General features: G+C 56.6%; 1 protein-coding gene across 4 annotated transcripts; it reads left to right on the forward strand.

Moving 5' to 3' along the window:
* The first annotated feature begins 562 nt into the window (after positions 1-562).
* On the forward strand, positions 563-10955 carry LOC125752142 (rho GTPase-activating protein 27-like). 4 transcript variants are annotated; one of them, XM_049114667.1, is made up of 5 exons: positions 839-1632; positions 3387-3529; positions 6701-6907; positions 9558-10241; positions 10535-10955. In XM_049114667.1, the coding sequence occupies exons 3-5, from the start codon at positions 6884-6886 to the stop codon at positions 10544-10546; spliced, it is 720 nt and encodes a 239-aa protein (XP_048970624.1). In that variant the 5' UTR covers positions 839-1632; positions 3387-3529; positions 6701-6883; the 3' UTR covers positions 10547-10955. The 4 variants fall into 4 exon arrangements, with proteins under 4 accessions (XP_048970623.1, XP_048970624.1, XP_048970621.1 ...); XM_049114664.1 differs by having other exon boundaries at positions 840-1632; positions 6824-6907; XM_049114666.1 differs by lacking the exons at positions 839-1632; positions 3387-3529 and adding an exon at positions 563-690 and having other exon boundaries at positions 6824-6907.
* Positions 10956-12836: the final 1881 nt, after the last annotated feature.

Genomic DNA, 12836 nt, shown 5'->3' on the forward strand with positions numbered 1-12836 from the left:
CTGGCTAGATGAGAAGAACCAGATCCTCCAGGTTTGTGCCTCAGGGGCTGATGGGCAGGTACCTGAGAAAGTCCCGAGGAGGAGGGAGCGGTGAGCTAAAGACGCCCTGTTGGTACAAGATAGGGTCAAAACACGTATACTTTTTTCCCTCAGAGCCCCCGGGCTGCAAGCACCACCAGCGCCCATGCCCTCAGGGAGGCAAAAATAGCGTAGACGTCACTGGTCTGATTTTACCAGTGGGAACCTACCCCTCAGGAGGCCAACGTTACACGCATGGCGCTGCGGCCAGGCGAGATCACGGACCCAGAAGCCGGGATCTAGTCTGACGCAGACACTGCTAGAGGCGGGCCTTGGGCCAAGCTCCTCTTAGGTCGGTGACCTCGCTTAGTGGCCTCACCTCTGCAGGCGGATCTCCCTCTCCCCTTAGTGGAGTCCAAGCCTCCCAGACCGCTCACCCGCTGGCCGTTGGGGAACTCGGCTTCGGGAACGTTGGCCCCGCCCCGCGGCTCCTCCCGCCCCGCCATTGGCTCCGCGGGCCGGGGGCGGGGCCGAGCGCCCAACCGCCGGGTTGGCGTCAGGCGCCTCGAGCGCAGTTTCCGGGCGTCGGTGGCGGAGAGGCCGGAGCGTCGGGTCGGAGGCTGAGAGGCTGCAGCGGCCAGGAGCGACCCCGCCCCCTCCCCGCTCGCTCTGGTGAGTCCGGGGTCAGGGGGAGGAGGGGGGAGGGGGGCGGGGTCGAGATGCGAACGGGCGGCGGGCGCGTTCCGTGGTCCCGACCCCTGGTCGCCTTTGCGCTGTCCTGCTTCAGAACCCTTTGCCTTCCCCGTTGTAAGCCCGCGCCCTACCCCCTCGGAGCCGAGCCTTCAGCCGGCACAGCCCCTGCTGACCGCCCCCTCCATCTTCTCCCGACGGGGACCCGAGCCCAGCACGTACCCCCACCCCCTCGCCCCTGGCGTCGCGTAAATGCAGCCACACTCTTGACCCCCTGGGAGTCCAGTTCCAACCCCGAGCGCAGACACATCCCTCCTCCGCCCTCTGAGGCATCACATCCTCACCCCTCAACCCCTGTGGCAATCCCGGTGCTCCACGCCAACCTCCCCTGAGCCCCACCGCTATGGCTTTCCCCTTTTCTGACCCAGCTTTCTTATCCCAGTCCCGGAAGGTCTGCTCAGCCCTAACACCCACCTCCACCCACCCTTATTCAATGCCTGCCATCCAAGCGGATGCCCTGTTGAGCTCACCCCCTTCTTGATAGCTCTGATCTCTGCCCTATCCCAAGTCTTCGATGCATCTTCTTGTCCACACCGACTCAAGCCCTCACTTCCCAGCCCACCACATGCTTTCTTTCCACCTGCAGCCATCCTGAGAACACTTCATCTTTGCTAAACTGCCCCCGACTCTTGCCGCCCCAGTTCCTACCACCCCAACCCAATCTTCTTAAAATGAGGCCTCCATGCCCCCATCTCTTCCTCTCAGCTCTGTGCCCATTCTTCCCTTAATGCGGTCCCCATCTGATCTGAAAACTTAGTGCAGTCTCTTGCCAGCCCCACCTGCTGCCCCCCCAACAGCCAATCCAGGTGCTTTTTCAGAGCCGGGTAGTTACTGAGTAGCTCCATTGGTACAGGGCCTCAGATGGTAAGTAAGTGTGGAGGAGTAGAGATCTATGTCCCGTGGTTCAAGAGGTTTTCCTGAATGTCTGCTCTCCTGCACCTGTCCTCAAGGATTGTGTTTCTAGCATTCATATTATGTTACTTGTGTTGGCTGCTGCAATGGTACCTTATCATCCAAATACCTGGAAGGTGAGGGATGGCTACTCATTCAGCCTGGGACACTGGAAGCTTATCACTGCCTTTTGGACTGTAATCTGTAGAAACCCAGGGGGTTGCACTATGTGGGGTTGGCTGTGGTCACAGACCCATGCCCATGAAGGTTTTCCTGGCATTTAGAGACGACCCTCACCCGGAGCTCCTCCCAGCCAGAGCTGATTGCAGGTTAGTCCCAGTACTGAACACAGGGAACACAGTACTAGACGTGATGTTACATGTCGGGAAGAGTGTAGGTGAGTGGATCCTGGGGAAGCTGATGGCTAGGTGGGTTTGGAGGCTTTTGAATTGCTTCCTCTTTTTGTAGGTGCTGGATCGTTAAGTTTTGACCATTTTGATTGCCCTTGAACTGAGAGAGCCAAGTTCCCCCAGAGTAGCTAGACATTCTTGAGGCACCCAGGCCCATTTGTTAACATTTATAATTTCCTGGGCTTTTTGGATTCACATCCCCTCTAAGTTCTGGTGACCAGGCCCCAAGAGATTGGCTGTTTGACAGTAATTGTAAAGGGCCCCAAAGAGGACCCATTGTCTTTGCTTGCCATTTATAGTCTCACTTCTTTGAAAATTGAATGCCTGTCTACCTTCGGTATCCCTTCGTGGAGGCGTGATATATCTGAAAGGGTCTTCAGCCAGTTGGCAGGTTGGTGTAATGGCAGGGGTTCCACAGTGACCCTACCATTGAAAAGTTGTATACCTCCACTTCTTAGTGTCTGAAATGGAGATACCCTGCCCTGAGCCTTTTTATTTTATTCATCTGTTCATTCATCAAGTATATTTTGAGCACCACTGTGTGCCATGCACTCTTCTAGGCACTAGAAATGCAATGCTGAATGAGTCAGGCAAAGTTTCTGCTTTCATTCATTCAGAGTTTAGTCCTTACTAGAATCCTAAGGGATGTGGAACAAGAATATGGGGGAGATGTGGGGAACCTGGGTGGCTCAGTCAGTTGAGTGTTTGACTCTTGGTTTTGGCTCAGATCTTGATATCATGGGTCATGAGATTGAGCTCTGCATTGGGCTCTGTGCTGGCCATGGACCCTGCTTAAGATTCTCTCTCTGCCTCTCCCTCTGCCTCTCCTCCCGTTCATGTGAGTGTGCTCGCTCTCGCTCTCTCTCAAATAAAGAGATATTGAAGAAGAAGGAGAAGGAGAAGAAGAATATGGGAGATGTCGGTGTTGTTGAATAGGAGGAGGGAAGGAGGAAAGAAAGATACCCAGTGTTCATAGACTTCACATTTCTGGCCTCACCCACTAGCCTTTAGACTGGGAATCATGAGCTACAAGTTTCTTGCCCTCCAGCTGATATTCAGTTGCCTCAAAGGCCTAGTTGCCTTTGGCCCCATACACACACACACCCATCCCACCCCTCACAGGACTCCTGTCCAGAACCCCAGCTCTCTTCAGGTAGAAGGAGGTACTGTTTACTCACTCAGCACTCACACGTCTAAGGATCAGCTGCCTTTCTGAATCAGATGATAACTTTGTCATTCATTTCCAACTGAAAACCCTGACTCATCACCTGGTAAAGCAGCTGGAGGGCTTAAACACCAGCCTGTTGTTCTGCACAGCCAGGTGCAGGATCAGATTCAGGCCTTAGAGACTAGGCTGTCACGGATGGCGGGGAAGTCTCCGAGAAGAGGAGGTTGCTGTTTACTGATGAATGGAGTGTTTCAAAAGCGGTGAAGCCAGGTCATCCCTTTCTTCTTTTAAAGTAAGTCTCATCTGAGCCCTTCTCCTCTTTTCATTCTTCCTTAGTCTCTGGAGGAAGTGAAATTGGATGTTTATATAAGTTATGTAACAAAATCATGCAGAATACTTCCTTCCTAACTTCATGTTGGAACATTTAAGAAAGGACAGCTCTTAAGCCTAGCCACCACGGAAAGGACCTGTGCTCCAGGGGGACTTTGGGAGTGTCCACAGGGCTGGCCTGGGAACAGGGCAGTTCTTGGAAGCAAGCTCCACTAATCTAGAAGCAAGTTCCGTGGTCCTTTCTGGGAAAGTTGGGGTCCCAGTGCCAGTTTCCATTTATAAAACCTCCTGTTAGAGATGTGGCACCTGAGTGTGTTGGGACTGCTCCTTTGGTACGCTACAGATCTGATGGGCAAGATTGTTTCTTGTTGGTTTTAGGCTTTCTTTGATAAAATGGAGCTTCTGAGTGCCTCTAAAGGGTCTATGAGTAATAAATTTGCCTGCAACTCTTTGAACCAAGGACCTGAGACAGTTTGATCTGGTAAAAGGCACAGGACCTGGAATGAGGAAATCAGAGAATTCTGTCCCTTACCTGAGGCCTGTTTGTACTGAGCCTCAGTTCTCTCCTCTGTGAAATGTGGGATAATCATCCTCCTCTCACAGGATTGTTTTAAGAATTAAAAAATATCAGAGAATGAGATCCCATGCCACGGCAAATCCGTACTGAGGGGCAGAGGTAGACTTAGGGTGGCACCAGGTATGTTTGAAGCTCTGGTCTCCTGAAGAGACACCCCCTCTTTGGTTTGGTTCTTGGTGTTAGTGAAGATTATTCTGAGGATAGGAAGTGGTGCTAGTCTCATAGGATGGTAGATTGGGGGTCTAGGCCACCCAAGAGCCTGCTGGAATGCTGATCTAGCAGTCAGGAGACCCAAAGCCCAGAGATCTCACGTCATAGATTGTCACGTTCCTGCCTCTGAGCCAGTTTCCTGCCTCCCTGAGGCATTGTGGGACAGGTCTAGGTAGGGTGCTTTGGCTACCTGCAAAGAAAGGTACACCCTTAACTTTTGCCTGACCCCAAAGTCTCAGTCCTATTTTGTGAATTGTCAAGTGGCTGGCCTCCTGTATTTCTCTGTGCTGTTGTCATTTTGTGACTTTTCTGACACTTTGTTTTAGGCTGCAGTTGTCTCCTATCCAGTCCTGCTCTGACCTCTCATCATCAATTGACTCTGTTTGTTTAGCAGACCCTGTCTTGGCCAGAGCATGCACTCACTAATAAGCCTCCATCCCTCCAATGAATACTCTATTATTTTTGGTTAATTAATTAATGAGCCCTTAATGGACCTACTATTCAGTATGTTGAGGTCCAAGTCATAAGGCTGGCTGAGGGAATGGCATCTTTGGAACTTGAGTCTCTGTCTAGAAGGACAGGCCTGAAGGGAGGCCCTAGCCTTCTGAAATTGCTGAAAGGGATTGGATGCCAGGGTCTTGGAGCCCGAGAACCTGATTTGATGCGGGGCTGCACGGGGTAGCATTGAAGGAACCCTGCCTCTAGGATCAGACACAGTTTCAGGAGGGACTCAGACTGCAGCCCATCCTCTTTTCCCATCGCCGTGGTGCCCAGAGCATGGAGCTGGTCTGCAGAGGAGGATAGGACTCCAGGTGAATAGGAGCCAGGAATATGGTGAAGAGAGAGGCAGTCAGACAGGGGATGTGGCTGGGGAGGAGGGTAGGTTGCTGGTGGTCTGTCATGTGCTGGCCAGAGCTAATTCTGTGGGGGCCATCCTTCACACACACCTCCTCCGTCTGTGTGTCCTTCCTTAGGAAGTTTGGCTCTGGGTCCTTGGCCAGCTCCAAAGGCCAGGGCTTGAGTCAGAGCATCTAACATCATTTAGGGCCACTCTGCTGTTCTATCTGCTCCACTGTTCTGTAAATCTTTGCCACCAAACTGACCTTGGTATTCCCTTGCACCCCTTCACCTGGGCCCCCAACTGAAAAGCCCTCCTTCCAGACCCCTCTGCTTCGTCCCACCCACCCCTTACCCCAGCTCACACTCATCTCTTCCAGAAGGATTGATGTTGCCCTGGTGGGAGGTGCTGGAACCTGCTACTTATCAGCCCTGGCACCTTGGGAAGTTCCTTGACCTGAGTCTGCTTCTGTTTCTTATCTGTTAGATCAAGATAATAAAACAGCTCTCCTAGGGTGATTAGGAGGAATGCAAGAAGCAATATATGTAAAGAGTACAAAATCCATTAACCATGCCTTGGTTTTATTAACTTATTTGGGCCATGAGTTTTTGAGATAGCGATGACTTATCTTTCTGTGCCCCCTCATGCTCAGCTGTGGGGTCATTAGTGATCTATGTAGAAGGGAAGGTGCCTGCCCCATCCTGGTCAATCCAAGTGGCTGGGGAGGAGCCAGGCCAGCCAGCAGCCTCCTCAGGCTCAGGTTAAAGTCTCCCCCACCTCAAAGACCCCCACCCCCACCCCAGGAAGCTGGAGCCCTGAGGAATTTACCCTGAGGGATCTACTTCCAATTATTTGCACCTACTCTTTCAGGCACTGGCATTCTTTTGCCTGCAGGTTGGGATGGCCACGTACACTAGGGTTGTAGATGGCATTTCTCCTTGGTATCCTCAGGCCCTGTGCTAGGCATCTTCCGCATTTATATCTGCATTTGAGAGGTCTGATGTTATCGGTGGCCCAGCATGCCTAGTGCTGGTCACTGGCAAATTGAGAGTCAGACCCATATTTTTCCCTTTAGACATGTCGCTGTGCTGCTCAAGCCTAGACCCTTGTGCCTAAAGGAGAGGCAGATGTGTAGCAAGAGAGCCCCCCCCTCCCCGCCCACCTTCAGAAGCTGTTTCAGTTGTCCCTGTCGCTGTCTGAGCTGGCAGACACTAGACTGGGACAGGAGTCAGAGGGGGCAGTTGCAGGGCCCAGGCCCCGAGTATAAATTGTGAGCCCCTGCTTCCTGGTCCTTGTGGGCTCTCAGCACCTTCTGCTGCAGTATCCCCCTTGCATCCTTAGCTCTGTGTCTGAATCAGCCTTTCATGCCTACCTTTGGTGCAGCCATTTGGTGTGGAGTCCACAGCCCTTTCCGTGATTGCTTGGAGTGTACCAAGTCCTCAGATTTGTTTTCCTTCCTCATTTCCTTCCTTCAAATCCACTCTTAGATTTTACTTTTGTATTCAAAGGCCCTTGCACTGCAGTTTGAGGAAGATGGGCTGACCTGCTGCTACCTGCTCCGGGTAGAGGGAAGAATTGGCTCGGGGTGGTGAGCTGGAACTTGCTCATCTGGCCACCATCTGTCTCTGCAGGTGTCATGTGATTCTCCGAGGGAGCTGCTGTGTGAGTGGAAATGCTCTCAGTGCTGGAGAATGGACCCCCGGGCTGCCATCCCGGTAGGCAGCAAGGGAGGCTCAACGGTGGGGAAGAATGCCCAGGACAGCCATTTCATTGATTTTTCTCACTTTGAAATGAATGAGTATTGTCCGGAAAGTGAGGCCTTAGGCTGAGAAAGCTATAGCAGGAGCAGGCTCTGAGGATATCCTGCCCTTTCTAGAACATCTTTTTGGTGATAAAATGGGAATTTACAAAAAAAATGGTGGTGATTCAACATAGGCTACCTAAAGAACCTAAAGAGCAAAGATTTCTCCAAAGCAGAGATAGGTATGACCCATAAGTACATGAAAAGATGCCTGACATCACTAGACATTAGACAAATGCATTCAAAATCACAAGAGACATCTCCACACTCTCTGGGATGCCTCAAATCAAAATGACATAATAGTAAGTGGTGATGTTGTAGAAAAAATTAAATTAGAACCCTGGCACACTGCTGGCAGGAATGTCAAATGGTACAGCCATTATGGGAAGGTTTAGCAGTTGCTCAAAAAGTTAAACCCAGGCGTTGGCGCCGCTGTGGCTCTCGTCCCCAGGCCAGTGGACCCAAAGCAGCTCCTGGGGACGGATCAGTCCTGGAGTTTCAGGGAACCTCCGCGCTCCCCCGAGTTGGGGAAGGAGCCGAGTCCGGGTCCCCTCCCCACCCAGCCCGAGACCCCCGCTCTGGTGGGCATCCCTGCCTTGGGACCCCCGCCCTGAGTCTTTCCAGGCCCGGCCAAGCTGTGTGGGGAAAGGGCCTGGGGAGGGCGGAGGTGGGCCCGAAGCGAGTAGTGCCAGCAATCGGGCTGGAGAGGGCTCGCGGTTGGCAGTTGGTGATTCAGGGTGCAAATGGCCTCACCCGTAAGGGGACGCCTGGAGACGACGATCCGGGGTGGAGCAGCCCTGGAGCAGCGCACCCAGGGGACACAGAGGCTGGAGGCCAACAAATCCCGCGGGGGGGGGGGGGGGCGTTGGTGGAGGGCGCAGGGTGGGAGTCTACCCACCTTGGGCTCTGCTTGCCAGCAGGCAGCACACCACACCTTCAGTCGCAGCCCTGCCAGCTGCAGCCCCTCCCTCCTGCCTTCTCTTGCCCTGGGCCGGCTCCCAATGTCTCCACTGGCCCAGACACTCCTTCAGGCTCCTCCTCGCCCCTCCCAGAATTGGGGGCAGCCCTCCGGAGCCTCCCTCTGCCTCTTTGCTCCCCTTGGCAGCTCCTGCTCCCCGAGGTTTCCCGACCCAGCCCTCAGAAGCCCCGCCCAACGAGATGGGGGCCTAACCTGCATCGTTTGCTGGCTGGAAGGTCTATCTAGCCCTTCACCATGGGCCCGCAGAGACCTGCCCTGCCAAAGTGAGCGAGTGCCAGGGGTCCAGGAGAAGGTGACGAGAAGGGGTATCCTCCCAGGGTTTGTTGCCTTTGCTCCAGGCAGCTTACTGACTGCGCCTCCAGGGCCCACTGTGCACCCCTTTCCCCATCGAGGAGAGCTTAAGAAAGTGGGGAAGGGGCACTAGGAGCCCCTACCCGGACCCCTGCCGGCCAGACCCTGTTCCTTGGGTTCCTCAGCCTCAGCAAGCCACAGGGGCTCCTACCTGCTGCCCCCGGGGAGACCCAGTTGGGCAGGAGATGTGGTCAGTGTAAAGATCGGGAGGGAGCAGCCACGCAAGAAGTCACTCATTCATCTTGTTGATGGTGAGACCTGGGCAGCTTTACAGTTAGGCTCTGACCAAGGCTGCCCCACCCAGAGCCAAGCTAAGCTGGCATGCAGAGGGGTGGGTTGGGGCCATCACTCCAGGACAGCTTTGGGGAGGACACCGCCTGGGTAGTGCATTCTCTAGGGGCGGCTCTGCTCTCCTGGGGCAACGTGGAGATCACAGGGCAGGTGGGCAGGCCCTCCAGCCTCTCTCGGGAGGTTGGAGGTGGGATCTGCAGTCGGGGGCGGTGCGGGCCGCTCTGGGCGGGCCAGGCTCCGAGTTCACGTTCCCCGCAGAGCCGCTGGGGAAGAAAAGAGAAACCAAGAGAACCGGTTCCCCGGCCTTGGCAGTCCTGGTGCCTCATGCCAAGGCCCTTGGTCTACGCGAAGCGGGGACACTCCCGGGGTAGAGCGGCGCCGGGGCAGCTCCTAGAGCCCCGCGCCTCAACTCTGACCCCGAGGGCCCGGGCCGGGGGCGCAGGATCCTGGAGGGAAGAGGCTCTGTGGACCCGGATTTCCTGAGGGCTGGTGGCGTCGGGGCGGGGGCGGGGGCGGGCGGGCGCGGAAGGAATGAGCTCTTTTTCCCACTTCACAGACAGGGAAACTGAGGTTCAGGCAACTTTTTGGCAAGTGTGGTGTCGACTTACCGCCGCCAGTCAACCCCATCTCTTTGAGTCAAGGCTTCCTTGGCTGCAAAGTTGGACCAGTATTACCCACAACCTCCCCACCGGGGGATTGAATGCAGGCTCAAATCTTATCAGCAATGCCACAGAATCAGCGTTGGCATAATTACATCAGCGACTGTGGGCATGGGAACCTTCGAGATTATTTTATCCGAGTGCCCCGTTTTGGAGATACCAAGGCCCTAAGGCACAGGAGGAACGCGGCTTCGGGACTCAACCAAGTCTCTTGTCCCCCTAGCGCGGCGTGCCTCCCGGCTGGGTGGCCCTGACCTCCGCGCCCCTCCTCCTCGTGCCCACAGGGAGACTCCGCGGCCGCGATGGCGATGGCGGCGGACGTCGAGGGGGACGTGTACGTGCTGGTGGAGCATCCCTTCGAGTACCCCGGCAAGGACGGGCGGCGCGTCGCCATCCAGCCCAACGAGCGCTACCGGCTGCTGCGCCGGAGCACGGAGCACTGGGGGCACGTCCGGCGCGAGCCCGGCGGCCGCCCCTTCTACCTGCCGGCGCAGTACGTGCGCGAGCTGCCGGCGCTCGGGGACCCCGCCGCCTCCTCGCCGCCGCCCGCGCTCCGCCCGGGCCCCGCAGCCCCCGAACCGCTCGCCTACGACTACCGCTTCGTGAGCGCGCCGGCGCCCGCGGGCCCCGACGGCACGGCCGCCAAGCCCCGGGGCCGCGTGAGCTCCCTGTGCGGCCCCGCGCGGCGCGGCGCCTCGACCCAGCACGGCAGCCCCGGGCCCGGCCTGCCCACCTGCCTGTACACGCGGCCCGCGGCGCCCGTGCGGCCCGCGCGGTCCCTGGACGACCTGGCGCGCGCCGCCGTCGCGCCCCCTGCCGGCCTCCTGGGAAGCGCGGGCAGCTTCAAGGCCTGCAGCGTGGCGGGCTCCTGGGTGTGCCCGCGCCCCCTGGCGCGCAGCGACTCGGGGAACGTCTACGAGGCCATCCTGGACGAGCGCGGCCCGGCGCGGGACGAGCGCCCGCAGCAGGTATGGGGCGCCCGGGAGCGAGGAGGCGGGCGGGGGGCTGCGCCCGGGCTCCAGGAGCCCCGCTCCGCTTAGCGTCCGCCGGCTCTGGACGGGCTGCCTCACGCGGAGCCCCACGTTCCTCAACCACGAAACGAGAGGGGTGCAGGCTCCCAGTCACATCTGCAATTCCGAAATGCCAAAGCTCCCCGAAGCGCGAGTGTTTTCCGTAACTCAGTTGGTGGCAAAGTTGGACTTGAGCCCGGGTGAAGCCGTTGGTGGTCTTTATTTATTTATTACACTTCGTTTTCCTGCAGAAATGCAGATGACCTGGAGTACGGTGTGCCGCCCACCCCGTGCTGGCAGGTGCGCGCCACCTCACCTGCCTGACAGCCGCACCATTCCGAGAGGCGTCGGGATCCTGGGCCTGCAGGATCTCTCCGCCTCCCCTGTCTCATAGACGCTTGGGGATCAGATGAGATAATGGATGTGAAAGTCAGGGATCTGCTTCCCGTTTTGGCTTCTTCCAACATTTCAGTCATTTCAGTTCCCCTCTAAACACACACACGCACGCACGCACACGCACGCACACCAATTTTTTGTTTCAGGAAGAGGTCTGGTTACAGCGAGGGTTTTTTGTTGTTGTTGTTGTTTGTTTTGTTTTGTTTTCTTTCGTTTCGTTTCGAATCCGGTTGTGTTGATTTGGGCAACCGAAAATAGAGCACGGTTTTAAAACGCTCTTACATCCCCAGAATCCTTTCCATGGCCCTGACATCTTGAGCTTTAGGAACTTGCGGCAGGGGAAGGGGGGTGTGGAGACGTGGAGGGAGGATGCACAAACATCTTTTTGACATCTGCCACCAGCTGGGTAATTATGGGAGATTCACTTCCTCTCTCAGGGTCTCAGTTTGTCCCTTGGCCCAAAGACGGGTGGAAAGGGTGAATGGATGACCCCCCAACCTTGTGTCTCTGGTTTCTTTCTTTGTCCTTGATGTACTTGATGTCAGCGTGGTTGCCTGGCACATGCCAGGACTGAGTCTGGGATGCCCCGCGGAAGGAGGCACCGTCCCGCTCGGGGACTTCCTGGGTCTTCCCACCACCAGGTCTGGTTACAGTGCAAAGAGCTCAGGATTTGAAGCTAGAGAGACTCGAATTTGACCCTGCTGGGTGACCTGCCAGCTGCTGAGGAATCCCTTAATTGCCCCAGCCCCAGTGTCCTCCTGTGTAAAGGATTAGCGTTGTGAGCCTTCGACGAGGTGAGGCGTGGAAGCGCTTGGCACGTAGCAGGCGCCGCACGGAGGCAGACCCGGGTCGCATTTAGCATCCCCTTCGGCGCCGCCTTCGCTTTGATTTCTGCAAGGAGCAGCCCGCCCCCCTCTGGCCATGGCGGGGAACAGCATTCTGCGGGTGAGGACGCGGACCCAGATTCCGCCCGGAAGGAACGGGGGCGGGGGCCAGGGGGATCTTGCGCCCGGCGTCCCTGGGGGCCAGGTGGCCAGCTTCTCCGGGGCAGATGGCTGGATGCCAGCGCTCCTTACCCCGGCGCCCCTCCGTTCCCAGGCAGGCCGTCGGAGGCGCATTCCGGGGCCTTTCCATATTCTCTTTCTCCTTCTTCAGCAGCAGTTACCGGGGAGTGAGGGGGTGGGGACACACGTGATGGCGGGGTGGTGCTCGCGCCGGGAGGAACCGGGCGTCCGCGGAGAGACCTGGGTATTGGTCGAGACGCTCAGCCTGCTCCCCCTTCTGGCCCTAATTCCCCGTGCGATCTCAACAAGAGGCTTGGTATCTCTGTTCCTGTTTCCCCTGTGACCCTGCTTTATTCCAGTGTCATGTGTGGGTCTCCCTGACCCCCTGTCCCCTACAAACTCCAGGGGTGGGGAGTTGGTTCTCTCCTGGGAAGGATCCCCAGTCTGCTCTTAGTTATTGAAGGCAGCCTTCTTTTTTTTTAAGATTGATTATTTATTTATTTATTTATTTATTTATTTATTTATTCACGAGAGACAGAGAGAGAGGCAGAGACCCAGGCAGAGGGAGAAGCAGGCTCCAGGCAGGGAGCCCGATGCAGGACTGGATCCAGGAACTCCAGGATCATGACCTGGGCAGAAGGCAGGTGCTCAACCGCTGAGCCACCCAGGGGACCCGAAGGCAGAATTTAGAGAAGGGAATTTCCTGAAAGGTAAGCCTCCCTGTTTCCTTCTTAGAGGAGGCAGGAGAGGCAGCACCTACCCTTCCCCTTCATTCACTCCTTGACTAAGCATGAACTGGCCTCCCACCTGCCTGCCAAGCATCTGATGAGGCACAGCGCCAGCCCTGGAGAGCTACCATCTGAGTCAGGAGCCTGGCAAGAGGGCAGATGCCTCAGACCAGCGTGGCACAGGCCATCTGGGATAGAAGGACACCCAGCGTGCCGTGGTGCCGAGGCATGGGTGCAGGTGTGAGATGTGGCACCCTTGAGGCCTTGCAGCTCCACTCCCATCCTGTACTGCTGGGGCTCTTGTGGGGAATGGGCAGTGCCTGGCCAGGCAGGGCCTCATGGACTCTCACCAGCAATGTGGACTTAATCCTGCAGCTGCTGGAAGATTCTCAGCAGAGAAGAGAGGGGGTTCAGAAAAGACCCCC

Source organism: Canis lupus, chromosome 9, assembly GCF_003254725.2.
Source record: "Canis lupus dingo isolate Sandy chromosome 9, ASM325472v2, whole genome shotgun sequence".
NCBI classification, from domain to species: domain Eukaryota; kingdom Metazoa; phylum Chordata; class Mammalia; order Carnivora; family Canidae; genus Canis; species Canis lupus.